This window comes from Notothenia coriiceps, unplaced genomic scaffold (assembly GCF_000735185.1).
Source record: "Notothenia coriiceps isolate Sejong01 unplaced genomic scaffold, NC01 NC01_scaffold00000339, whole genome shotgun sequence".
NCBI classification, from domain to species: domain Eukaryota; kingdom Metazoa; phylum Chordata; class Actinopteri; order Perciformes; family Nototheniidae; genus Notothenia; species Notothenia coriiceps.
Genome location: NW_011333040.1, coordinates 1,913,961 through 1,941,480, shown reverse-complemented (window position 1 = coordinate 1,941,480; position 27,520 = coordinate 1,913,961). Strand labels below are relative to the sequence as shown.

Genomic DNA, 27,520 nt, shown 5'->3' with positions numbered 1-27,520 from the left:
GCTAAACAACACAAAACACAAGATAGCTGCCTGGTGGGCAGAACCATAGATATATATAAACACTAGATGGCTCAGGGGAGATTTTCCAGCGTAGCTCACCGGCCGCCATCTTGCTACAGTCAACAGCTACTCTGGTACGCGCTCTGGTAGCTGTTGCAAGGTGAGTGATCTGCACAAAAATACTCTTAAATCGCTGAAATATTGACTGATTTACAAACGGTTTGGTTTATTATAAACATTATTAGCATGGCTATGATACAGGATGCTTGGACATGTTGAAATTGCAGCTTTTCTTTGTGTATGTGCCATGGTGGTGGTATTTATTAGCTGGCTAATAACAAGAGGCTGTGAGTGAGACCTAGTATTTACAAAGTTGACCCAGCAACTTTACACCAGTGGGAGAGGCAAAACTGCTCTTTCTTTTCAACATAACTTAAGTTACACATGATTTCTTCCAAGTGGTTTGGCTTGTTAAAAACATCTTACATTTTAGATACATTATTATACAGGAAATTGCTGAATTTGTGTTTACAGAAGTACCTGACTATGCCAGACTTCTGTGCAGCCTACAGATGCTCTAATCGCCGCAGTCTGCAAACAAGAACCCGTGGAATCACCTTTCACGTGTAAGATATGACAATATTATGACTATAATTAGGATAATTGTTAATTACTTAGTGGATGTATGTAGGCTACATGACAAGTCCTGCTACATAGGATCAGTGGGGCTATGTGAGATAATAGTATTGCAAGATTGATGTTGACCCAGCCTCTTTAGAATATGTTGCTACCATTTCTTTACACAATTATTTAATGTTTCTTTTGGACACCTTTTTTATAACTCTTAGTGTGGTTGTCTTATTCTTAAAGTATACATTACATACATACATACATACAGACATACATACATACATACATACATACAATTACCCCAAACATATGATAATTTCGTTGTGTATTTTTGTCCTTACCCTTAATGTTAAAGGAAAGAAGGGAGGACAATGTTGACAATAATTTATATATCTGGCTACCTTTCTCATGTTTTTAAGGTTTCCCAAAACCGGAGAGAGGAGGCGGCAGTGGGAAGTTGCCCTAAGAAGGGACGGTTTTGTTTCCTGTGGCAGGACACTGCTCTGCAGTGATCACCTCAGTTGTGAGGACTTTGACACCGCTTAAAGATGGTGTTGTGCCAACAATATTCAACTTCCCAGCTCATCTTCAAAGGGTATGTGTATCATTGGCCAACAAGAATTCAAGGTGTATAAGATTGATATATAAATATGTAATTAAATGTCACACTTTAGTTTTTCTTTCTGCAAGTTTAGGAATAAATAATGTGTTGTGTATTACAGCACATTTTAAACACTCAAAATGTCTTTAATTATGTATATTTTAGCAACAAGAAGCACAACCACTTCAAGAAGAGCGGAAGATGAACCTCAGCCTAATGTTGTGAGTATTCTGAATGTGGCCAAGACCAGAGAGATGGTCATTGATTTCAGGAGGGTGAGGATGTAGTGGCAATTTCTTGTGTTACCTTATATGCTAAAACCAAATGCTTCTGAAAGCATTGTCTAACACTACTGTACCATTTCTTCATATTTGCTGTTTCCTCTGCATACTCTAGTGAGGTTTATTATTCTCAAGCGCTTCAAGGCCACAGGGCTGATTTGGCAGACTATGTTGAAACTACTCCTTTTCACACTAAGTTTGAACTTCCATATTTTGATGACTGTTGTACTTTCTATGGCTCAAGGACACAGGTGTCCAAATAGCGATATGAGACCGTGTGAAAGTGGATTTCTGAGGCGTTCCGCCATGCTACACAAAACTTTGTCTGCCCGCCCTATCTTGTATATAAGCTTTGCTATTTTGTGACTATTGCGCACACTCCTGCAGACTACTCTGTACTCTGTGAGACATGTACCTTTGAAGCTTCAAATAAATAACCAGAAGACAACACTGCCTGCTTTCACCAGTTTATTATTGATTACTCTCATTGTACATCTTTACAGTATTGACGAGTTTAAAATATCCACAACACATCCCATAATTCAAGGGTGGTTTTTACTATAAGTAAAAAATAATTTTTGGACTGACACTATAACTATGTTCAACCTGAATTTTCTTTAAAAATAAAAAAAACATCTATATTGATTCTGACTTTTCTACATCCAACTCACAGGTTTATCATTACTTTGAGAAAAAAGATTATACATTTTCACCTTTTAGAAGTGTAGTTATGGTAATTTGTTCTGGAAATGTCATTTTCGAGCCTGAGACCTGAAAAACAGGGATGGGGTTCAACAGGTTAAGTCGATTCTCTGCTAATACATCTCTGCATTTCTTCTGTATTTAGAATTATTCATTGGGTATGTGTAATTTGGTGCAAACGTTTTATCTAAAACTAGGAAAAGTAAGCAAAATAGGAAACATACACAAATACACACACATACCAACAGCCCGACACAGGACCAATGACAACATCACTGAGCAATACAGATGCAAACACAAACAATCTTCAGAGGAGAAAACACAATGCCTTCCATGTGTAAATGGCTGATAATGAATTGAGTATTATAGTAAATGTCGTGTTATAGGAGGGATCACTAAACTGGATTTCTACAGTGTATTTAAACGTCTTCAGGGTCGGACTTTTGGTTCTGTATTAGCATAATTCCTGCTCATTCCTTTGGCCCTGGGGCTACTGCAAGCTGCCTATGCATACAAAACTGCATAACAGGACTTTTCCTGGGAATACAAAGGGCAATATGAAGGGATATGACGCCTGGGATCAGTACCCCTCTAGAGAGGGAAAGGGGGCAAAAAGGTAGCAGTAACTGTCCATTGAAGGGCATGATTAGAATTGTGATACATGCATGTGTGAAGAGAATGAGAGAGAGGGAAGATATATAAGATGGAAAGACAAGTGTCCATGCACTGCAAACAGTGTTCTCTATACAGAGCCCACTCCTTAAAGCCCCTGTCACACTGTCCAGAAAATTGACACCCGTTGGACACACGATAAAGGAAATGTTCAAATTCGGCTGTGATCGTAGCAACATCGGGCCATTCGTGAGGGCATCTAAGTCTTCATATGACCACCGGTGGAGTTTCTTGGCTCCGGCAGCAACTTTGTGAGTGGCAACTTCGTAAGGCACTCGTGAGGGAATCTTGTCAAGTTGTGTCATCTTCGTGTTATCATCGGTGCCATCGGGCATCCGCCCTNAGGACACTGCTCTGCAGTGGGCACTTCAGGAGTGAGGACTTTGACAGGACGGGGCAGACTGTCCGAATTGAATACTGTTGGCACAACACCATCTTTAAGCCGGACAGTCTGCCCCGTCCTGTCAAAGTCCTCACTCCTGAAGTGCCCACTGCAGAGCAGTGTCCTGCCAGAGGAAACAAAACCGTCCCTTCTTAGGGCAACTGCACTGCCTCCTCTTTTGGGAAACCTTAAAAACATGAGAAAGGTAGCCAGATATATAAATTATTCTCAACATTTTCCTCCCTTCTTTCCTTTAACATTAAGGGTAAGGACAAAAATACACACCGAAATGATCATATTTGTGGGGTAATTGTATGTATGTACTGTATGTACTGTATGTATGTATGTATGTATGTATGTATGTATGTATGTATGTATGTATGTATGTATGTGATGTATACTTTAAGAATAAGACAACCACACTAAGAGTTATAAAAAAGGTGTCCAAAAGAAACATTAAATAATTGTGTAAAGAAATGGTAGCAACATATTCTAAAGAGGCTGGGTCAACATCAATCTTGCAATACTATTATCTCACATAGCCCCACTGATCCTGTGTAGCAGGACTTGTAATGCACATACATCCACTAAGTAATTAACGATTATCCTAATTATAGTCATAATTTTGTCATATCTTACAGGTGAAAGGTGATTCCACTGGTTCTTGTTTCCAGACTACGGTGATTAGAGCATCCGTAGGCTGCACAAAAGTCAGGCATAGTCAGGTACTTCTGTAAACACAAAGCCAGCAATTTCCTGTATCTAAAATGTAAGATGTTTTTAATAAGCCAAACCACTTGGAAGAAATCATGTGTAACTTAAGTTATGTTGAAAAGAAAGAGCAGTTATGCCTCTCCCACTGGTGTAAAGTTGCTGGGTCAACTTTGTAAATACCAGGTCTCACTCACAGCCTCTTGTTATTAGCCAGCTAATAAATACAACCACGGCACATACACAAAGAAAAGCTGCAATTTCAACATGTCCAAGCATCCTGTATCATAGCCATGCTAATAATGTTTATAATAAACCAAACCGTTTGTAAATCAGTCAATATTTCAGCGATTTAAGAGTATTTTTGTGCAGATCACTCACCTTACAACAGCTACCCTAGCGCGTACCAGAGTAGCTGTTGACTGTAGCAAGATGGCGGCCGGTGAGCTACGCTGGAAAATCTCCCATGAGCCATCTAGTGTTTATATATATCTAATGCATTTATGGAGCTATTTTTCAGATTTCTACTACGTAAGCAACCTTCCCACGTCAATCCTACGCACGCCGTTATACATGAGGCCCCTGGTCTTAAAGTTATTTTTGAATTACAATCAAACATATTAATTTACTTCCACCTACTGTATCAAGCCATGCAGGTATAGGTATGATTTTAGGATTTCCGCTAAAAATGATCAAATGTTTTTGCGGTGCTCAGAGCATTGCAAAAATAAATTTGGAACAGTTGTCTTTTCTTTAAAGTCAAACCAATGTTTTTATAGTCACATGGGCAATTGTTTCCAAAAACATCTACGCAACCTAAACATGTTTCCCCTCTTTTGGTTTTCAGCTCCCAGTGAGTGAGGTGCAACCTGAACGACTGCACAGAAGAGTTTGTTGGATGTTTCCATCTCTGTTTGTATGCACGAGTAAAAGTATGAGTAAGATGTCGCCTTGTTGCCAAGATGCAGACCCTGTGATGAAAAACGACTTTCCGTCAGGGTTCCTCAGTCATCACTGTGCCTTGTTCCCTTCATAATAGCTCTGTGGCACTTAATGTTTGTTTTCATCATTTCAGGGTAATTTAAATGATAAATTGTCATAGAAATGTCTATTTATTATCTGTATAGAATAATAGATTATCTTTGATTTAACTTGAAAAAAACATCCTATACTTTTCTACAAAATTATAACTCTAAGGAAACCAAAGCCAAAATATATTTGATTTATGAAATATTATTCTACTTGCGATGCTGGCTTTGATTTTTACAAACGAGTTTGTAATGAGTATGAAGAGCTGTTACTATGAAGTTAAACTTATGACAGTTAACATTTATATAAAAGCATGAAGGAGAAAAGCGTAATTGCTTTTTTTGTTTCTGTCATTATTTCTCTCTGGGAAAAACTTCCAAAATCTGTTATAAGCTATATCAAAAAATAAAAAAGCCACCTTGAAAATTGAATGCATGTACTTTCTTAAAGCTGGATGAATACACACGTTATGTCTGATGTGATGTGTAATGGTGAAATAATTATTCTAGGATCGGAGGTTGTACTTCTTTTTATTTATTAGTGAGAGCTGCACATTTAAAATGTGTTATAATATGTCTCTGGAAAAAACAGGAAAGTAACCAAACCAGAAACAGCACCAAGAGGAAGTTGAATCTGGTCACCAGGAAATGTTAGACTGGTTATAAAAATACAATCCTTGTCTATCATTACAGTTTCGTTTGTTAGTGAATTAAGTTTTGCTACATTTTCCGTCTAATACCAATGAAAGTATTTCATAACTACAGTCAGCTGTTACAGCGGCCAGAAGAAAAACAAATGTATCCTAAAGCCTGAAATGTTGGAAAAAGAAAGTCAACAAGGTCCTAGTTTGGTCTTTCATGTGTTATTTGGAAATGCATTAAAGGCTGTCACTGTACAACTACAAAAGGCACTTCATGGTTGGGCTACAGCTTGTTGGTGATGGGGCCGTCTGGTCAGGAGTCTGAGAGAGGACCGAGAACAGCGACCGCCTCGATCTCCACCAGCCCGCCCTGAACAGAACAAAAGAGACAATGAGACAACAATTTTGCAATCTGGGTAATTAGATTACTACAATGTACAGCTTCTCTGCAGGGATAATGGAACAATTCTGGAGCTAAAATGTGAGGGACCAACATTACAAGGTGGTAAAAAGATGAACATGGATGATAGGAAATACACGGTTTGATGGGCTACCATGAATCTCCTCCACTTAATGTGTACTTACTCTGGGAAGAGCAGCGACTTGATAGGCAGCTCTGGCAGGAAAGTTACTTGTGAAAACTGGAAGAAAAACATTAACATTATAACAAAAGCATATTGAAAAAAACAGCCAGGTACATATGAATGGATCATTAGATTTTGACGTGATGGCTTTCAATACAAATTGAGAAAAGCTTCAGGTGTTGCACTTCGAGACATTGTAAGAATTTCTGGCATTTCATACAAAATGAAAACATCATTTTTATAATAGATAGAAATCCCCAAATGAAAATGCCAGGAATCACATTTATCAGACAGAACTTGTCATGAAAAGTCTAAATTAGTCAGAAAGATGTCCTATGCATGCTTTCATCAGGGTCAGGGAAAGTTTCCTGCATTAGGGTTGAGTAAAGTCAGGTGGGAGGGCTCGGAGCCTGCACCAGAGGCAATGGCCCGCGCAGGAAAGCTGGCTCTGAGGATTTGGTTACATCTGTGTGCCTGCACAGCGGTGTCCATTTACAACTCACTGGGCACAGCAGCTTCCATTACACAGGTCTGTTGTGATCCAGCAGGAAATGCCCTGACTGAGCAGCCTGTGACAGGAGGCCGAGGGAGCCTCCAGAGGACCGTCACCTGTCAGCAGGGGTTTTCTGTAGAGATCCTGGAGTTTGCCACTGGAATAATGACCGAGTGTGAATTGTGATCTATGAGTTAGCTGTGTGTTTAATTGAAACACTGTTTACATGTAGCGCAAGTTAAAATGCGGATGTCCCTTTACACCTCTCTTTATTAACCCTTTCAACACTGTCACTCTAATAAAAAGGCTAAAAAGGGCAAAAAGACATATACAACCATAAACAAATGCTAGGTATGTAGGTAACTGTACATTTAAAAAAGGAATGAACACTAGCATATGTAATTAAAAACAATTAAATGTAAAAGGTTTTTGTAAATCAATTTTGATATTTAACTATAAAATGAAAATATTAATTAATAATTTGAGGAGGAATAAGGAAGTAGACTTATCAAGTTTAACCAATTTAATTATCAAATCAAAACTTATTTTGGTTTTATAATGCATCATTTGATTGCAATTGTAGTAAATGGCAGCAGGAAATAAATGTCAATTAACCTAAGCTGTTTGTATAGATGACATGACAAGTGGAAATGAAACAGCAGCTCTGACAATCTTGGATAAAGGCTGTCTATGTGGCCGAAGAGTGTAGATAAAAGAAAACATACAGTACATTTTATTAGAAAAATCTAGTATTTTTTTTTACAATCTGCTTTGTAGCAAAACATTTAAAGCATTAAGCATGGAAATAAATGAAGTATTGTCTTACATGTTTTGTAGATCTCATTGACGCCATTGAAGTCGTTGATATCAGCGAGCAGTACAGTCGTCTTCACCACTGAAATCAGAGAGTTTAATCCGTCTGAGGGTTTGTTATGTTGGAACATTTAAATATATATGATAATAAGCAGCAGGTGAGTAATACATAAAACTCACCGTTGGTGTAGTCACAGCCAGCAGCTTTGAGGATCTCCCCCATATTGACGAGAGCCTGAGGGATGACACACATTGTGATCAATATCTAATATCCCGTTTCACATTATTTATTTTCTTCAAATATGTGCTTTAGATTTTTTGGCTTGAAAAGCCATTTGGATGAGTAATAGGAACCTTTTTTTTAATTTTAATTACTTTGTTTCTAGGTCAAATTTGATTGTAAAATATCAAAAACACATTAAAGTAAGACATTTGTTTAATTAAAAAAAGCAAGGTTACTAAAGAATTTGACCCCTTTTTACAAAATAATTAAGACTCATACAGCTAATAAAAAGCACTGCTCTTATTCATAAAATCATGAATTGAGGGAATAATTTCTCTGTGGATGTCAAAAGTTTCTGGCACACATACTGTGTACTGTGCTTCTTGAAGATCATGATGGTTCAAAGTAAATCTCTTAAGGAAGGAGTTATAATTATTACTTTTATTGAAAAAAACGTCAGACAAAGTCCTGAAATAGATAGTTGGTCTCTGCGGTCTCACCTGTTTGGTCTGGGCCTGCACGCCTCCATCTACCAGCTGACCAGAACCAACGTCCATCCCCAGCTGACCCGAGATGTACATCGTTCTGTCCACGACCACCGACTGACTGAGACACAAACACAGATAAACAAATCAAGCTGGAGGATACTAGGAAAATGGTGAGCAGCCTTCTGGAGATATTTTGGGAAACAAAACTGCACATCCAATTTAAATATCTCAACAACATGAGTGTATTATCAGTCCAACAGCCATTATTTGATATACATATATGTTCTGGTAGTTTTAAAAAGGCACATTTTATTACACAGACATTTTACCACCAGACATTACAATAGACCAGGGACCTTGAACCTAATAGGTAAATCAGAGGCCATTCAGTGTGAAGTCACTCCCCCCACTGACAGGGGATTGGCTAGAGCAGGAACTCCCCTCATTCCCACACCGTGCACAGATTGAATTAAACTAGAGTCTTCACTTTAATTTGTTTTACTCCAAGTTAATTAATTGTTTTTGAGTATTTAAGAAACATGTTCAATCAAGTTATAAGAAAGCAAAACCGTGCTTTTTTAAATTTCTGAAAATGGAAAACTAAGACAAGATAAAGTATTTTAGAGGACATTAATCCTTACCTGTATATGCCCTGTCTGATAGGGGCTTTTGGTGTGTAGGGGATTTGTCGACGAATAGATGCCATTTCAACCCAGCTGTGTGTCTCTACTGTGCAGTCAGTGCTTCCTCTGCTACAAGTTCAACTCTGACTCTTTTTATGGGGTCAATTTCAGTTCATTGTTCACTAAGACCCGCCCCTGATGAATAATTACACTGTCCTTGTGAGTCATGCATTAATTCAAACATTGTATACCTGCTTCTGGACCTCACGTGTCCCTTTAAACATAACATGTAAGAGCTATACTGGTTTCATTACCTGTATGGACCGATGGCCGCCGGGGCTGCTGTTGTGTTGACGATCCTTCTGATGAGTGCAGCCATGTTTAGTTCTCCAATCTTTCAACACCGTACCGTGGCTGTGAATGAAGATGTCGTTATGGAGCACTTTATAGGAAGCAGCAGAAACAGTTGCTGTCGTAAATCCTACCGTAATGTATGTAAACAAGAGCGCACCACATTTCAGAGGCGGTGTGTCTAAAAAAAGAAATGGCGTGCAAACTAAAAATGGCAGTGTCTGTATTAGAATAATTACGGTAAGACAGGGGGCCATTCATGTTCACTACGAGAGTCCACTTTTATAACTCTGAGATAAGATAAACGCATTCCACTGGTGTTATGGTTAACTATAAGTAACTTTATTATTTCTTTCACCTTTCAAGATAAAGTATTACAAACAAAAGATAATAAATTAGGTGGTTCAAACATAAATGCTTACAGTCCACTCTACGCTCAAGTCTTTATATAGAGGAAACAACAGAGAAATAAATGGAAACAAAATGATATAGCTATATATCAATGATTTTTCAAATAATTATACATATGGCAGATCATCCAAAATGTCATATTTCAAACAGGGCTTTTAAAATTGTGCAGGGAAAATAATTTCTGTTAAAGCTGAACATCCAGCTTCCATGGTAACAGTACTGTGCACTTAATACAAAAGCATTCCACTAAATAGTAAACATAATTATAAACATGCATAGATTAACACGTGGAAATCAAGCCACATATATTTGACAAAAGGCAGAAATATTAACAGCCAACTTAGCTACAATATTTTAACCAGCGTCACAAAATAAAAACATAAATAAATAAATTGTGAATGCTTGCGTTTAAGTTGCCAATGCACTGCAGACCGAATTAATGAAAACAACATAGTGAAAGAACAGGTAAAAAACACATTCAGATATGATGATTTAAGGTGATTTAAATGTTGATTCAGGTGTTTAAAATGTCTCATATTATTGCTCATTATGGGTACATTGTCCACCAAATGAGACTAACCTAGTGTAACAGACAGTTCCAAGCATAAGGTATGATTAAAATGACTATTAATATGCAGTAAGAATGGGCGGAACCATCAAGACTGCATATTAACATTCATATAACAGCAGCCTGCAGACCTAATGCACATGGATTTAAAGGCATATTTCATTCAAAGATTAACACCTGTCAAATCAATATGTCGAAACTAAACTACAGCAGTTTGTGTCCCTCTTGAAGTCAGAGCAGCAAGGGTTTCCAAATTAAAGTTGATGAAATTAAGCTCAACTGAAAATCTGATATCAAATGTACAGATTTTTTTCAGATAAATGCACGGTTAAACAGCCAGTTTTGCTTTCCTTACATTTGGCCCGACTAAATCACACAGTTTTACAGTCTAAACAGTCTAAATAGTGTTAAGGAATTGACAAATAAGCATGTGTCACAAACCACACACAGCAAGTCTTCATTCCTTCAGTTATAATCAGAAAACCGTACTGTAGAAAAAAGGAACAACAGATAAATGCTAAAAGATAATTTGATTAAGAAATCTTAACTCCATTTTTAAAGTCTTAGTCTTGAATTTAGACAGTAGATGTGGGTTTGATGCACCGGCGGTTTTTCTTTAGTTAACACCGTCAGTCGTTCACTTGGATCCTTTATCGCAACTTGATAAACGGAGCCATAAAACAGTTTATTTGACTCCTCGGCAATCTAGTTATCTTTATTGAGGGCTGAACTGTCAGGGTCTTGTTAACTGCTCTGCAAGCTTTAGAAGGTCAAACTGGAATTTTAAGTTGATCAATCATTGAGTGGAACAGAAAAAAAAATGTTTTGATCCTTAGAGTAAATCTGCAGGTTTTCTAAAGACTCGAGGGACATTAGAATAAAACAGTTTTATGGAATGCTTTGCTTTTATGATAATACTTTTTTTTTTGTCTATGGAATGAATTTTGCTGCCAAGTCTGGATTTAATTCAAGTACAGTGGATCATTTGAAAAGAAAAAGCTCTGATTTCATATTCATGGAGAGCAGAGAAGAGCCCAAAAACAAATTTAAAAAAATGAAAATTAAGACTAATGAAATAATTTCAGATGTTCTGGTCCTCCATAATAACATGCATGTTCCGTTCTTCACCGCCCCACATGATTTCCTTCATTTCTGTCCATTCTTGCATCTTCCTCAGTCCACTTCCAACTCATCTCCAAGTGAGGGAATAGATAAACCACCTGGCGACTTGGTTGTTTTATTACATGGCTCATTTTAAAACCAGGTTTCAAATATTTAAGGCATTCTCAACATCATCTTGATTGTCTTTGGTCATGGTCAAGCCTCCACAGCTTTTGCAGGTATTTCCAAACTAGGCTCTATGTTATATTTACAGTAAAAGTGAAAAGTCTGAGGAAAAAAGACCACTGCTATTATTCTGCTGCTGCAGCCAGAGGACAGGCTTCCTGATGTCGGTGGGAAATCTCCAATGGTGTGACTATGCAGAATTTATGGTGTGACTTTCAGACATAATATAGACAGGCCCTAGTTTTCTCTTTGGCCACAGTCCTGAGTATCATTCATGGGAAAGCAACTTTACAGGAACTGAAATATACTATTTAAAATGCAGTGTAGAAACAAGGAAGACAACTGTAGATTCCAGCAGCCTAAATGGATGTCAATTAGCCTTTAACTTCATATAGAGGCCAGCTAGCAGTCAGTCAGAACAGCAGTGGGCTTCTAACAGATACATTAAAGTTGTCTTAGTTCCTCTGAGTCAATGGGACGTAAGTGTTGTGTTAATAGTGGCTTTGGGAGACTACAAGGGAGGAGCACTTAGAAGTTCTGTTGTCTTCTCTTCTTGGCATCCATGGCATCCAGGATGGGCTGCCTTTTGGCGGTGTAGCGCTGCCGGAGCTCCTCAATCTCCCGCTCCATCATCGGATCCAAGGCTGTCAGGCGCAGCTGCAACTCCTCAAAGTCCAAATTCTTCAGCTAGGTGAAAACGCACACATACAAAAAAACACAAAGACAAAACACAAGATGGATGAGTCGATTTCAGGGTAAGAACAGATTCTGTTTTGCAATTTTCCCACAAAGGCACTGCAGTTTATTCCTTTAGTTCAACTTCTGCTTTATTAAAGCAGAGCCATCACATGCTCATGGAAGACGTTACTCACAAAGTCAAAGTCTCCGTCCTGAGGCACCTTCCAGTTGTCAGGGAAGACGTTCTTGGACTGGATGTGGTAGCCAGGCTGCTCCTGCGGCTGGTTGTGGTTGTAGTTCTCCTGCTGCTGCGCTGCCTTGTTGGAGTCCTGCTTGTCGAAATAGTCCATGAAGGACGGACGCATTGGCTGCTGGGGGGTGGGGTGCCCTGTGGAGGAAGCAGAGATTAATTTGTCTCTTTAGTTAGTACGTGATTTCGCCTTTCCATCCCCCCTGTATGACAGTATTAATAAACATAATAGCTGATAACAATGACAATGCTTGATTACAGCAAATACATCATACACACTATTATTTTGGTTAACATTGACATAACGGTTATTTAACACAATATAATAAGACAAAAGCATCATAATCACTTCAATTATATAAACGTTTCATCATGATAATCGTGTTTTCATAACCGATGAAAGCCAACATCGTAGTTAAAAATACATTTTAATTTACGGCCCGTCCCTAAGCCTTCTTTTTTTTTTTTTAAATAAACAGCAAGGTTTGGTAGAAACTCAAATTAAATTATTTCTAAACCCAGTGAATTAACATTGTGTGTGTGCTCACTTCTCATGGATCCCTGGTCTTCATCGTCATCATCATCGTCATCACTGTTGATGACCATGGTACCGAGGTCTGACTCCAGCATGGTGCTGCCGTGTTCGATCATGGTCTGCGCCCCGTCACTCATGGTGCCGGTGGCCCGCATGGTCCCTGCACCCTCTGAGCCCGACTTCACCATAGTGTGAGAGTCCACCTCCGTCTCCTCCTCCTGGAGAACATTAAGTCATAAGGCATCAACAAATAGCCGTCCAAACAAAGTTAATATCATTGTTTAGATGTCAGCATACATACAGAGTTGTCGTCCTCCTCCTCCAGCTCTCTCTGCTGCTCCTGCTGCCTCTTGGCTTTCATCTCCATGGACTCAGTAATCAGGTCCCTCAGGATTGAGACCGGCTTGGCCTGGCTGACAAACTGGTGCTGGACATTCACAAGAGCATTTTTGTGTTAACGTGAGGTGACTCAATTGTATGAAAGGTAATTTAGCCTTATATTATATTATTATGGCTATGAAATAACTCCTTGACTAAATTAGGCAATATGCATCTAATTGAATGGTGTAGTTAAATGAATAAATATAGTTTTAGACTGTTATGTATTCAAGAAGACACTTCTTTTTCAAGCTATTTCCATTTATGATGTTGCACTTGCATGTCCTATGTGACAGTCTCTCCTATTGCATACAGCTTTAGCGTTGTGTTTATGTGTGTGTGCTTCCTTCCTCTAACCTGTAGGAGCTGTGTTGCGGTCGCTCTCTGCTCTGGATTCTTAACCAGACACTTCTTGACAAAGTCTGTGAATTCATCTGACCAAAGCTCCGGCTTCCTGAATGTCGGAGGAGGGTTGGTGGGGATCATGAAGATCGCCTGTAGGAACACAAATAGGTTTTAAAAGTCAGGTGGAATACCAAAATAAAATATTTATGACACAATCATGTCAGAGGCTTGTTCTTTGTTCTTAAAATCTTAAATATCTAGAGCTGAGTATTTGAGACTAATCACAAATGATTCAACAAACTATTTATTTACACTTACTCTCATGGGATGGATGTCAGCATAGGGAGGTTTGCCCTCTGCCATCTCTATGGACGTGATGCCCAGGGACCAGATGTCAGCCACACAGTTGTAGCCGATCTCCTGGATCACCTCAGGGGCCATCCAGAACGGAGTACCTATCACAGTGTTTCTCTTTGCCATAGTGTCCTTCAGAGATAAACAAACAAAGCTGTTATTATTGTGAAATTCAAGGTTTTGAAAATTTTACAAGAACAATAACTTTATGTCAGACAAATGCTAAAATGTTACCGTTAGTTGTCCTGCAACGCCAAAGTCTGCCAGTTTGGCGTGTCCCTCAGTGTTGAGCAGGATGTTTCCTGCCTTGATGTCTCGATGGATCTTCCTCATGAAGTGAAGGTATTCAAGACCCTTAAGTGTCGACTTTAGGATAGTAGCAATCTCCTCCTCTGTCAACTAATAGGAGAAGCAAAACACAGGGATGAACCAAGATCTGGGAGTAAACAATATTTTTTATATTTCCCTCACAGAGACAAAAAAGTCGGTCTACTGTGATTTGCAGAAAATGAATTACACCAAAGAAAAAACAATAGTGGTATAATAAACCATTAGCTCTAAGTAAAGGAAATATAAACTGATGATATAGGAATGTGAACAACCAATTAATTTTAGTACAGTCTGCCACACACTGCCTCTGTGAGCACCCACCGTCTTGTTGCGCAGTCGGATGATGTCAGACACAGAGCCGGCTCCACAGTACTCCATGACAATCCACAGGTCTGTGTTCTTGAAGTAGCTGCCATAGTACTTCACTACGTAAGGGCTAAGAGGAAATGAAAATTAAAAGGGTTATCAAGAGAGAACCCAACATTTTGCTTACAACAAAAATAGCAGAAGTGGGAAAACTCCATAGATCAAGACACAGAGAGCTGAAGTTGGTATCATCTAACGACCAGTGTTTAAAAATCCAATATCTAACATAAAGCAAAGTAACCTATGGAAGCAAATAAGAAACGTTGAGCAATTTAAGGATGTATTAGCCTATTTGTGCACAAAGACTAACTCGGTAATACATGGAAAATGTTGTTCTGATGGTCAAGTCTTGTAATCTGGTAATGGTACAATTTCACAAATATAAGTACTTATCCAACAATACAAATTTAAAATGTAGTACAATAAGAACATATTTTGAAATGTTCCTTAAAAAAGGTCCCATGACATGCTTTTCCGTTTATTAGCGTTTTTATGCATGTAAACGGTCTGCAAAGTCACGAACCCTCAAAGTACACCCTGTAGCGACTAAAACTCTAATACAGAAAATACCTCTCTATGAACACAGAACACCTCGTTGGAGATTTTTCTTTTTCCATTTTTTTTCATCTTGGTCATAGTGACGTAACGCCGAACAAATGGACCAATTGGACCAATCCGCGGAGCTCCGCACACACACACACACACACACTCACTCAGCCTTATCTTTTCTCAGCCACGGCTCCGCGGATCTCCGCACACACACACTCACAGCCTGGCTGAGTTCCGCTGTGTCTCGCTGTCTCTCAGACCCCACGCAGCAACCAGGAAACGACACCAGTAATCCAGCTCACACTGTCCGCTCCTCGAGCCTCAAAGGGCGGAGCAGCCGAGCCCAGCAACGTCCCGCCAATACGCAGCCCAGAAACCACACGCAGCATTCTCATCTGTATGATCGAAATTACTGGTGTCATCTTTTCTGTGCTAACAAATTCATTGTAACACATAAACATGATGTCCAGCCTGTAGTCGGGTGAGATGACCAATCAGAGCACAGATGGGCCCTCATAAGGAGGGGGGCAGGAAGCTCCAGCAAGGACGTGTAGGACAGAGAGTGAAATACACATACTATACCAGAATGCTGGGTGTTTCTCAACTGTCGAGGACGCTCTGGATAGGCACATGTCTTCCAGTCCAGGTCCCTTCAGAAAAGGCAGAATCCCTTCACTAGGCTCGGAAAACAAGAATGTGGCAGGGACAAAACAAACCACAAAACAGGTTTGTCAGTGTGCGTCATAATGCGCAGGCCCAGCCTTCAAGTGCGAGCGCAATTCTCCGCCAAAGATTTTGGAAATTGGCTCCTGTACGCAAAGCATTGCGGGGGATTTTAAGACGCCAGCGGCGGAGGATACACATGTGGGCATCCTCGAAAATTTCGACAAGGACCGCCGGCCTCGGAGCCGTGCCCGGCCTCAGTAGAATTCCAAGGATCCTGGACATTGGAACAGTCCTTCGGCGGGACTCGAGGACGTAGCATCCTTGAAATAGTGGATCTGGAGGAGCCTTCCTCGACATTGAGAAACACCCGCTGTATGAGAAAACCAATGTGATTTTGGAACATTGAACAATGTAAATCTATTCTAGTAGACCTCAACAATAGAGTTATGATCAGTAGAAATGGCCATGTCATGGGACCTTCAAGTTAGTTGCTGGGCTCAAACGGGATAATCTAATCTCCGCGCACCTGTCACACTGCTGCATGATAGAAATCTCCTTGATGATCTCCTGCAGGTCAGATTCCACAGGAACCTGCTTGATAGCGACCACCTGGCCTGACTCCTTATGGATGGCTTTGAACACACTGCCATAGGAACTAAACAAACACACAAAAGTTTCATTGACATGTTATTATTTATTACTGATATTATTAACAAATTGATGCACTACACAAATAAATGAGGTGGTGCATCAAAGTAAAGACAGTCTGAGAATGGACTTAAAATAGTTTCAGCAGAAGTGGAAACAGAAATTAGTCATGACAACATCTTACCCTTCACCGAGTTTCTCTAAAACATCAAACACTTCCTCTGGTTGTTTGGTCAAACTGTCTTCACTCAGCTTTTTCAGCTTGCTGGAAAGAAAATTGAACAAATCAATTGTTGCTGAGTATAATAGTCGACTTAACAAGTAATGACACAAAACTAAAACAATATACAACAGGAGCATCTGAAATCAAAATAAAGGGGCTTTCCCCTTTGATTGTTCTAGTTTATATAATACTTAATATAATTTCCAATGTGAACTACATACATTGAATGTATTTGAGTTTTGGGATCTGATAGGCACTAATCAAACCCTCTAAATATATCATTATCATCTTAATGTGATAGGGTATATCTTTTCACAACTTTCTAGGGTTATATTAAAATTATCTTTAGCTGCAGCCCTAATCGGACACTTCATACGTGAATGCATCAATCTTAAAGTTTCTTACATCTTTTATCAAACTTCCTGTAGGCTATAGTTAGATGTAATGGATCGGAAAATATCCACTAGTTATGTTATTGATAACAGATATTTCTCCCTCTTAGGTTAAAGATAAGCTTAAGTTAAGATCAACTTTATGGATCCCAATTTGGAAATGTTTTCGTCACAGCAGCATGTATGAGACATTGAACGTGAATTAGAAGTAAAACAAATTAAAATAAGATCAAATAAAAACAGTTAAGATAAACATATCAGCAGTAGAAGATTAACAAAACTGCGAATATACATATCAATGAGGAATGATATATATGCATAGAGTATATCTATTGAATACACAATATAAATACAAATGTGATGGGGTATTTCCATATACAAATGTACAGGATTAAATGCAGTGTACACTACGATAGGTCAGTTTCTTTACAGAAACAGTTGTGGTAGGAAGACAACCACATAAATCACCATGGCACCAATGAATAAGATGGTTGCCAAGGATACTTGCTTGTTTAAACTAACACACAATTCATTATGGAACAAGGTAATGTAATTAATGTCCAAATAGATCTACATGTTCCCTAAAGTGCGCTAACAAACAGTTACAAGTTACCGAACAACCAAACAAGCTAGAAAACTATTAGGACAGGGCTTGTGATTTTGGTCAAAAGTTCACTCTTAATTTTCTTAACGAAGTGAAAAGTGTGACAGCAAACTGTAAAAGCTAACTAAGAAAGCATCGGCTAGCTGAGCTACCGCCTACGTTAGCCTTTTAGCTAGCTAGTTAAAGCACGTTTAAACCAGTCGGCAGAGCACAAACCTTTTGGGCGCAGTTGGCTCCATGATGGGTGACTTTAAAGGAAGAAAGGGAGCAGACTAATGGTAAGTAATGGCAATTTTTGGGCCAATAGTCAAGATGTGAACATTGTCGACAACAGTCGTTGTTGTCAAAAACTAGTGCAGGGCCAGCTGAGTGTCCGTCAGATGATGGACAGTTTGAGAACACACATTTCCGACAGCGTCCTCTGTTGGACCGGAGTACAAAACGTAATGTATGCCTTAGTAGAAACAGTAAATTAGCTGCAATATATTTATTTAATTCAGCCTGTTTAGAGTAGACTCTTCTTTCGTTTACGGATGTTAACTGTTCCACATGCACTTTGAGGAGAAACAGTCATTACACGGAGTAAATGCGATCAATGTTTAGATTAGAAATCATTATAGAGGTGGAAGAAGTACTTAGNTAAGTAGAACATCATTTGGTATAAACCTTTTATTTTCGGTCGTTTGGAGTGTGTCGTCCTCCTTATACGTTGTATTTACTTTTACACCGGCCAATTTATGAATCACAGGACCTCGGTCTAGTTTAGAGGAAAGTTCTCTGATTTTTTGTATAATTTCAGTAGGATTAATGTTATGTTAAATTGTTGTAAATTGGAGGGCTACACACACAGCACTAGATAGGAGTACAATAAGATTTGAAAAGAAGCTTATTTCATGTTTGTCTTCTTTTTTGGTTTCGGAGTTCTTCGTCCCGAGTAAGGCGGCCAACTTCCTGTTAGTAGTCCTGAATTCAGTATAGGCACAACGTTACACACAGATAAAAAGGTTAGGGGGCTTTTTGATAACAAGACCATCGGCGCGCGCGCTGGGAGGGACTGGGGGGGTTCGGGGAAGGGGGGAGGAGGGAAGCAAGGTTCGCTGCAAGCCAATTGATAAACTTTTTTTTCCACTACTCATAAGAAGAACAAGGCTGCGCTGGACAATGAGTGGTGACCCAGTGGTCTGGGGGGCACAGTGCGGTGTGTGACTTGGCCACGACCAAAGGCGGCAGAGCAGAGCGTCTCACTCCAACACCATGGAGCAAATGGAGACGCGGGCAGCGATGGTGGACAGGAGACCGGTGGGATAGGCGACGGTTTGGAGCGAAGTCCTCGCGCTCAGCGAGCGACTATAGAATGTTCAAAGAGTGGGTAAAGTAGTTGTTGAAGAGATTGAAGACCAGATGAAAGCGTTATGTAGAGAGTTCCTCCGTCTCATCTTGGGACGAGGATTTCTTTGGGTGAGAGTTCGGGCAGACTACAATCATTTTGGTGTCCGGACCAGAGAGAGGAGGGCAGGGACAGGTTTTGGTGCACTTGCGGCGCCAGAAATTTATTGCAAGACGACAATAGAGGGTAGTCTTGTTGGAATGACCTGGCGCGCTGGTCAGACCCAAAGTTCTTCCAGTGAGTGGTTTACTACAAGAAATAAATAGATTAGAAAAGTTGTTATTGTAACTGTACACTTTGTAAGTAACCTATACTGTTTGTGTGTCCAATGGAGGCGTTTCAGGCAGGGTGTGGGAGAGAAACCTCTGGAGGTAACTTTGGGATTTTAGCCTTTGCATACTATTTACATGCATACAAAACTATATAAGACACTACAGGACAGTAAAAACCCTAAAAAGCATACTAGCGCCCCTTTAATTCAGCTCAGACTATCCTGATGTAGCTATTAATTCCTAAATAAATGTTTCGCCCTGGTGAGGATAACTACAATTTTGCATCTAAACGGCGTAAAAATAAAGACAAAATCTTCGCAAGGTTTTGAATTTTCTTTCTGCCGTGTGTGATGATGGGTTATTATTATGTCTGCTCATTAGCATATTTCATATTTTGCATGTATAGCTGAGAACACACTATGAACAACAAACAACAATGGCTCATCATTCAGCAAGATTAGCACGCATCAGTCCGTGTAAGAGCTTCCAATGTACAAACACATTTACATGAGTACACTCACACACAATCTGTCAAGTCATCAAAGCTGCTTCCAAATGTGTCACACAGCACTCCAACAAACACACAAACACACAAACACATGCCTCCTGTCCTTCTCACACAAGTTCTGCTTTGGAGGATGCAGACAGAATGATAACTCGTACAATCGTCAGCCGCATGAAATATGTAAAGATGTCTCTCACACACTCGCACACAGAGGTGATGATTCCTTATGTGTCAGAGTTTCCAGGCAGTAAAACAGGGGGAGAAGATGAAAGCGGGGTTGAGCAGCTTGTTCTTTCTCCCCGTCTCTTCTGTCATGTTCACCGAAGGGAGTTTTGATAGGTGCAAACACACACACACACTCTCTTGCTCGGAGGCCCACACACATGCAGTGTTGGCGGAAAAGTGCCGCAGCAATAATTAGATCTCACTTCAAAGAGCCACAAAGTTTTTTTCTGAAGGAGACGGGCCTGATGTGTGATTGGCTACTCAGGCTGGCAGGTGAGGGACTGCTACGGGATACCAGACCCCTCTCCGCTGGTTTTGTTTCAATATCATGCGTCAATTCACTGTTTTTCATCTGGCATATGCCAAAAAAAAATAAAAAATAGTAATTATCAATCTCTAAACCATTAAGCCACTGATCTGATGACGATTGGCCTCTGGGGGTCACGTCGTCTATTCAAGGATTGCACAGATTTGCAATTTCGGTAGCTTAGTCCATTATGCTACACAAGAACAAACCAAAACATCCTTTAGTGCATTTTGAATTTGCATACGGGTCAAAAAGTCTGGGGTTCCGGCATTGTGAGCTGCTCATACAATTTCTATGCCTGAACTGTTTGACAAGTAGCCAGTTTACAAGCTAATTTTAAGTTTATACTAAGCTTAATTGTTGTCATTCATATGCAGAATATGTCTATCAAGATTAGCTACATATTAGCCTTGTGCAACAATTAAAGCAACCACAGGCTGGGATAAAGTTGGACCATAAGGGCACTACACTGGCAGTACAGCAGTGAAAAGTGGTACCTGTCAATGGAGCAGAAGCTGCCACGTTGAAAAATGGAATCTGTCACAAGTCAGTGAAGGAGTGACATGCAGGTTATACTGCGAGTGCCAAAGCTAGTAGAACAGCAGAGGAGTACAGTCATCAACAGGGACATGCATTTCAGGTTTGGCATATGCCACAAAAATAGTGGCATACATCAGCCAATTTCCATTGTGGATGCTGCAATTCTTCAGAAGCTGTTTACTAGGCACGGAGGAGAAGTAGACTATGGATTTGTCTTATGGGAAATGTATTACTAAATGCAGGAATGACTCTTTAAGTTATTTCCTGTTATTTATATTTCCTGACTTATTCTTACTGGCAGTGACCAAGTTTCTTTTGATGAATCAGTGAATAATCTAAAGTTGTAGGTCCTCTTAAATGAAATGGAGTATTGTGCAAGCTGATACTTATTATAACAACGTTATACAGTTACTGTTAAAGCGTTTTGTGTGTGTGATAGTTGACACGATTATGTTGTGTAGTCACAAGCGACGATGATATCAAACAAACGGAAAACATTTGACAGAACTGTATCCTCCTCTCACATTCATCACCTAGTCCCTCTCACTCGGTCAAAACGACACACTTTCTCTCACACACAAACAAACACACACTTCTCTTCTACTGGCAGGCCGTCAAATGATTTTGTGTGCATTTCAGGGAGAAGCGGCCCCTGCTTAATTACCGCCATGCTAATTGAATCCCAGTGTGAGTGATGTATGGGGATAGGCTGTCTGTGACAGAATGAAAATGAAATAGTATTAAGCAGCCAAGTAGATAATCCAGTTAGGAATGTCTGGAACACGAGGAGGATTAGTCAATGCAGCGCCATATGGCTCCCTGTCAGAGCACATCAAAGTTGTTTGAAATCTAAAATATTTTCATTCTCAGACTCTCTGTCCTTAAAAAAGAAGTCTCTGACAAACTTAATAAACAAGCCCATGGCACATCTTAACGTTTTGTCAGTCTGTGGAGCATGCTTTATTTAAATTGAATATTTTTCTTAAGTTTTAACTGAGCTTCTGTGAGTCCAGTGAACAAACTGGCTTTTTTTTTTTGCAAACATATCCATAAGCATGATTGCTACAATTGCTACAAACGTGGGTCATGTAAGCTTAAATCTCAAAGAAGCATTTTTTAGCTGTCACAGAGAATTGACAGAAATGTCTTAAGCAGTAACTTGTCAAAGAAAAAATACCCTTCAAAGTATGATTCAGTCAGTCAATTCAGTTACTTGAAGAGGGCCTACTGTGCTTCCTGGGCTTTTCCCTTTCCTTTAATGTGTTGTATAGCTTTTGTGCATTTAAATTATGACAAAACATTTATTAAAAGCACGTTTTTTCCAATAATATAATCCTAATAAGTGACCTTGTTCTCTCCACAAAAAAGGGTTTCTTTCTCAACCTTGTGGAAGTAAAACGCAGCTTTGCTAAAGTGATGATTTCAGGTCTGCCCCAACCGACAATTTGACAGTCATGGCTTTGTGAAGGTGAGCAAGGAGTCAGGGTTAAATCTTCTCTGTCGAGTTCTTTTACACAACCATTCCTGTCAGTTTCTATTCGAAAAAGCAAGTTCAACAATGTGAATGTCTTCAAGGAGTTTTGCTGCATATTTAATCCCATCTCCCCCTTTCTATGACCCCAAGTGTCACTGAAAGGAGCATTAGGCATTGGGGGAGAATATCATTATTTTTCATAGAAAGGGCTTAACAGTCCACGGACTGTGTGCAACGTCCAACATCGCTTCACTTGCCATCCTGCACATTATTATGCAAAATGCAACACTACCATAGCCAGTGGGCTGACAGGGATGATTTCACTAATGTATGCACATTTATTGTATGAATATGTGGCTTGCTGCCAGTATTTACTTTTTAGCTTTGTGGTAAATAACATCAAACTTAAACTCTCTATTTTGGCCTAAATCATTAGGATTATGCTTCACAGAGCCTAGACATAACGCTGTTCATTTGCCACAAACATTGCTGCAAACACCAGCTCAAGAGGAACAAATTAATAAATGTCTTTTATCTCTGCACAGCTGTTAATCAGTGTTACAAACTTCAGAAAAGTTATAACCTTAAAGTTATTTATATAGAAAATGTGGGTTGGTGCAGAGGTCAGTGGATCTGTATTGTTCCAGATTGGTGTCAGCACGTGGTGGCTTCTCATTATAATGTCTTTGTTGTGAGTCTCACTTCTGTGTGATCTCTTGCTACTGCAGGCAGCATTACAGACCCTCCACCAATTATTGTTGGCTTGGCTCATCTGTTGCTGGGGCAACGCACCGGCAAAGGAACGTGTGGCGGCGAGCTCATCCCCGCAGGTAATCTATGGACAGAAATCAACCGCCGCACAGCTTCACACGATATGCAAAACCTTCGACCTACCTACAGAGTACCTGCCTTTTACTGTTCACTTTATCTGCTGGTGTCATCTTTGTTTTGTCTCTTCCAAACCCTTCCATCATCTATGACTCCACCCCTTGTGTACTTTATTCCACCATCTTCTATTTTTTGCTCCCTTCCTTTATATTTCCTGTCCCCTCTCATCTCTCTCCATGAGGCTTCCTATCTTTCTCTCTCTTCCTCTCTTTCCTCCCCAGCAGGCTGCAGATGGTGCTTAATGGACACATAACTGAGCGTAACTGCCTCGTGAATAATTTCAAAGGCACAAGGTGAGCCATAGGACAGCTCCATATAGGGACATGCAGGAAGGGAAGCGTGCACAGAAACTACAGAATCCAAACCTCTAACACATCATCCACACAATAATTCTACAAATTAATTTCTATCATCAGCGTTTATTTTCAGATCTCTGGGACTGGGATCTCTTTGAACACACAGCTAATGTTCCACGGAGAGGTTCCTCCCCGTGGAACTCCTCCTGGCAGAAACCGCAGCTATAAGGGTACACTAGACGCCATGTGGGATGCATTTGTATGCACACAGGCCCACAACCAACCTCTTAAGGCCCATGTGGTTTGATTTATTAAATGATAGATACGCACAATTCAGAAAGGTGGCAGAGTATTTCAAGGTTGTCCTGGTTAGTGTAATGTAAAGTGGGATGGCAATATCTGTCTAACAGGGAAGCATTTTAAGGGGAAGGATGAATAAAACGAGGTTGGTAAAATGTTACTTGAAATGGACTCTGAGGCATAATAGGGACACCGTAACCATTACTAGCATTTATTGCTCATCATATATCTATTACCTGCTGAATGTGTAAAACTTCAGGGACACTGGCTCTATTCATGAAGAACACTGATGAGGTGGAGCCAGTAAAAGCCTTAATCCTTCATCCATTCCACTTATTCAATCTATACCAATCATACAGAAGGACAAAGAGATGAGGTAGGCAGCTACAGAATTTTTGCAAGTGTAGAATTTTGCCAACAAAGTTAAGAGGTCAGTTACAGTGCCATCCATCCATCCATCCATCTTCTGCCGCTTATCCGTGGTCGGGTCGCGGAGGTAGCAGTTCCAGCAGAGAGCCCCAAACTTTCTTTTCCCTGGCCACATCAACCAGCTCTGACTGGGGGATCCCAAGGCGCTCCCAGGCCAGCCAAGAGATATAATCCCTCAACCTGGTCCTAGGTCTACCCCTCGGTCTCTTCCCAGCTGGACGTGCCTGGAACACCTCCCTAGGGAGGCGTCCAGGTGGCATCCTTACTAGGTGCCCAAACCACCTCAACTGGCTTAAGGGAGACGCCAGCCACCCTGCGGAGAAAACCCATCTCGGCCGCTTGTATCCGCGATCTCGTTCTTTCGGTCATGACCCATCCTTCATGACCATAGGTGAGGGTAGGAACGAAATGGCCCAGTAGACAGAGAGCTTTGCCTTCTGGCTCAGCTCTCTTTTCGTCACAACGGTCCGACTTCCTGCCGAGGACCCGGACATTGGATGGCCCTGATTTTCACTGCCCTTGATCAAATATTAAATCTTATCATTGCCATTGATAGGAGACATCCTGAATTATAGGCGTGCTTACATTTTTACTATGCGTCATTTCTCCTTGCTTAGAGAGGACAGCAAATGGCTCAACTTACCCCACTCTCCCCTATATAGACATAAGTGTTGGGACACTCATCGGAATCATTGAATTCAGGAGTTTCCTTCAGTCCCATTGCCTCAGATGTATAAAAGCAAGCACCTAGCCATGCAGTCTGCCTTTACAAACAGGTGTGAAAGAATGGCTTGTTCTAAAGAGTTCACTGAATTCAACGTGGTTCTATAACAGAATGCCACCGCTGCAACAAGTCAGTTCATTTCTTCTCTCCTAGATATTCCACGATCAACTTTGAGTTGTGTTATTGCAAAGTGGAAACGTTTAGGAACCACAGCAACCAGGAAGAGATATATCAGAAATGTCTAATATTACAGTTTAACAACTGGAACATCATCATCCGTTTGTGAGAATTAAAAACAAGATCAAATATGAACATGAAAACATTGAGGTGTAAATACATTTTTATTGAGATAAAGAAAAACCCTTCATATGTAAAAACAGAAACTTTAATCACAGAGAAAAATGAACTTATTCTGGAGCTCTTTTAATTAAAACACAGCATGACAGAATATCAGTTAATTCATTTTGGTTTGATATGAAACTATCCAAATAATAGTGTTGGAGGATCTTTTATCAATTACTAACTAATCAAAAGTACTAATCCATCAATAAACACAGCTCTGTTGCATTATGGGAAACGTGTTCTCCAGGGAATCAAAGCTCTGTTGCATTATGGTAAACGTGTTCTCCAGGGAATCAAAGCTCTGTTGCATTATGGGAAACGTAGGCCCCAGGTAATCAGAGTCCTGACGCATTGTGGGAAGTAGGCTCCATGTAGGGCTGTGATTGGTTGATTTCCTCTACCTGCAGCACGGTCATTCATTAAAACTTGTTTTCACATTAACTTCATAAAATATGAAAGTGTAAATCATCTTGAGGCACGACGCAGGTATAAAGGTTATACAGTTTACAACGATTTAAAAACCAGACGTTACAGAAAATATTTTTGTATTAATCGACAGATTAGCGCTGAACGATAATCAGAAGTGATCGTATTCACCACTTTGAAATGGCAACATATAAATAGCTTTTAAAATATAAACTCTTATCGGTAAAAATACGCTCATTTTAATATGTTTTAACTAAACAAGAAAAATTACTAACATAACAGTTCCTCAATCAAATCGTAAAACATTTTATTATCAATTTAGTTTCCTTATTTATTAATAAATCAATGATAGCAGCCAAACTAAACTAATATTATTATTAAAATGATCCTGATTAGTTTATTTTTAAAGATAATCCCGATAACAGTCATATCATAAAGGTAATCCAGATTACAGTTATATATTAGAGTTATTCCAGATGAATATGATCAGATCTCCTCAGGCCTGGTCTGGTTTGGGGCTCTCTGAGACGTTCAGGGACTCCACAGAAGATTGTTCGTCTGGGAGCAGCTCCTCCTTATCACTGCAGGGAGAAACACATTTCATTATACCACAGCCTATTATTATTGATAGATAGATAGATAGATAGATAGATAGATAGATAGATAGATAGATAGATAGATAGATAGATAGATAGGTGTTACCTAAAGGAGGACAGGCGGTGGGACAGACGGTGGCGTCTCAGAGTGATGATGACGAGGGTCGTCAGCAGCAGAGTGGAGACGACTGCCAGCGTGACGAAGAGGAAGACGGCTGAGAGGAGGAAGATCATAAACATCCTGTCAGAGACATCAACATGAGGGGAGAGCACTGTTACACTGGGGCGTCCAGGGGTATGACCCAATACGGTATCGACGGACACGAGTATTCTGAAGTACGAGGATCTTGAAACGCCTGGATCTTGAAACGCCTGGATCTTGAAACGCCTGGATCTTGAAACGCGGGGATCTTGAAACGCCTGGATCTTGAAACGCCTGGATCTTGAAACACCTGGATCTTGAAACGCGGGGATCTTGAAACGGCTGGATCTTGAAACGCCTGGATCTTGAAACACCTGGATCTTGAAACGCCTGGATCTTGAAACGCGGGGATCTTGAAACGCCTGGATCTTGAAACGCCTGGATCTTGAAACGCCTGGATCTTGAAACGCGGGGATCTTGAAACGCCTGGATCTTGAAACGCGGGGATCTTGAAACGCCTGGATCTTGAAACACCTGGATCTTGAAACACGGGGATCTTGAAACGCCTGGATCAGATTTTGAAATTCCATTTTTTGTGATCCAGGATCAGACAAGTCGGCCAGACGTTGTCCCTGGAGTTCAAAGCAATTCAGGATAGGATCAGCCGGATCCACATTCAGACTTTTCAAGATGACTAGATCCTGAATATCGGTGCTTTAATCCTACCGATCGCCATCTAGTGGACATGAAAAATAATACAAGGAAGACAAGAGACCACATTGCAGACATCTATTGTTTGATTACTTTTGAAAGGTGATGACAGATGGACTTTTTTTTTGTTGAAGATATTTTTACTTTAA

General features: G+C 40.0%; 4 protein-coding genes and 2 long non-coding RNA genes across 9 annotated transcripts in view; 2 read left to right on the top strand and 4 right to left on the bottom strand.

The window, feature by feature from the left end:
• LOC104942336 (skin secretory protein xP2) overlaps positions 1-5,439 on the top strand; it is a 15,976-nt gene extending 10,537 nt beyond the window's left edge. The window contains exon 3 of the mRNA XM_010767542.1: positions 4,827-5,439. Coding sequence (XP_010765844.1) covers positions 4,827-4,840 — 14 coding nt within the window. The 3' untranslated portion in view covers positions 4,841-5,439. The remainder of the gene's footprint in view (positions 1-4,826) is intronic.
• Positions 550-1,948, top strand: LOC104942319 (uncharacterized). 2 transcript variants are annotated; one of them, XR_797999.1, is made up of 3 exons: positions 550-626; positions 1,050-1,225; positions 1,397-1,948. It is a non-coding gene; the product is annotated as an uncharacterized lncRNA (long non-coding RNA). The 2 variants fall into 2 exon arrangements; XR_797998.1 differs by having other exon boundaries at positions 1,050-1,229.
• LOC104942329 (uncharacterized) lies at positions 3,312-4,535 on the bottom strand. Its single transcript, XR_798001.1, has 3 exons — positions 4,361-4,535; positions 3,908-3,999; positions 3,312-3,455 (listed from the first exon to the last, which is right to left on the bottom strand). It is a non-coding gene; the product is annotated as an uncharacterized lncRNA (long non-coding RNA).
• Positions 5,440-5,521: 82 nt separating the features above from the next.
• Positions 5,522-9,359, bottom strand: rida (reactive intermediate imine deaminase A). Of its 2 annotated transcripts, none has more exons than XM_010767509.1 (6): positions 9,187-9,359; positions 8,262-8,367; positions 7,719-7,773; positions 7,552-7,620; positions 6,234-6,289; positions 5,522-6,018 (listed from the first exon to the last, which is right to left on the bottom strand). In XM_010767509.1, exons 1-6 carry the CDS (start codon positions 9,249-9,251, stop codon positions 5,962-5,964), a joined length of 408 nt encoding a protein of 135 aa, XP_010765811.1. In that variant the 5' UTR covers positions 9,252-9,359; the 3' UTR covers positions 5,522-5,961. The 2 variants fall into 2 exon arrangements, with proteins under 2 accessions (XP_010765811.1, XP_010765818.1); XM_010767516.1 differs by lacking the exon at positions 9,187-9,359 and adding an exon at positions 8,891-9,018.
• A 184-nt stretch (positions 9,360-9,543) lies between these two features.
• On the bottom strand, positions 9,544-18,239 carry stk3 (serine/threonine kinase 3 (STE20 homolog, yeast)). 2 transcript variants are annotated; one of them, XM_010767496.1, is made up of 11 exons: positions 18,024-18,239; positions 16,773-16,853; positions 16,467-16,595; positions 14,681-14,795; positions 14,264-14,428; positions 13,994-14,161; positions 13,688-13,825; positions 13,254-13,379; positions 12,966-13,170; positions 12,362-12,555; positions 9,544-12,170 (listed from the first exon to the last, which is right to left on the bottom strand). In XM_010767496.1, the coding sequence occupies exons 1-11, from the start codon at positions 18,044-18,046 to the stop codon at positions 12,018-12,020; spliced, it is 1,497 nt and encodes a 498-aa protein (XP_010765798.1). In that variant the 5' UTR covers positions 18,047-18,239; the 3' UTR covers positions 9,544-12,017. The 2 variants fall into 2 exon arrangements, with proteins under 2 accessions (XP_010765798.1, XP_010765793.1); XM_010767491.1 differs by having other exon boundaries at positions 9,544-12,176; positions 18,024-18,236.
• Positions 18,240-25,476: 7,237 nt separating this feature from the next.
• LOC104942274 (uncharacterized) lies at positions 25,477-27,303 on the bottom strand. The gene is made up of 2 exons (XM_010767481.1): positions 26,625-27,303; positions 25,477-26,503 (listed from the first exon to the last, which is right to left on the bottom strand). Exons 1-2 carry the CDS (start codon positions 27,248-27,250, stop codon positions 26,419-26,421), a joined length of 711 nt encoding a protein of 236 aa, XP_010765783.1. The 5' UTR covers positions 27,251-27,303; the 3' UTR covers positions 25,477-26,418.
• Positions 27,304-27,520: the final 217 nt, after the last annotated feature.

Coding starts and splice junctions, on each gene's coding strand:
- rida (XM_010767509.1), bottom strand. CDS start 9,251: ATGGCTGCACTCATCAGAAGGATCGTCAACACAACAGCAGCCCCGGCG. Junction 6,290..7,551: donor CAATGAGATCTACAAAACAT/GTAAGACAATAC, acceptor TTTTTCTTCCAG/TTTTCACAAGTAACTTTCCT. Junction 6,019..6,233: donor AAGTCGCTGCTCTTCCCAGA/GTAAGTACACAT, acceptor TGTTCTGTTCAG/GGCGGGCTGGTGGAGATCGA.
- stk3 (XM_010767491.1), bottom strand. CDS start 18,046: ATGGAGCCAACTGCGCCCAAAAG. Junction 12,556..12,965: donor AGACCAGGGATCCATGAGAA/GTGAGCACACAC, acceptor CTTCCTCCACAG/GGCACCCCACCCCCCAGCAG. Junction 12,177..12,361: donor AGGACGGAGACTTTGACTTT/GTGAGTAACGTC, acceptor GTTTTCACCTAG/CTGAAGAATTTGGACTTTGA.
- LOC104942274 (XM_010767481.1), bottom strand. CDS start 27,250: ATGGAATTTCAAAATCTGATCCAGGCGTTTCAAGATCCCCGTGTTTCA. Junction 26,504..26,624: donor CACCGCCTGTCCTCCTTTAG/GTAACACCTATC, acceptor TTCTCCCTGCAG/TGATAAGGAGGAGCTGCTCC.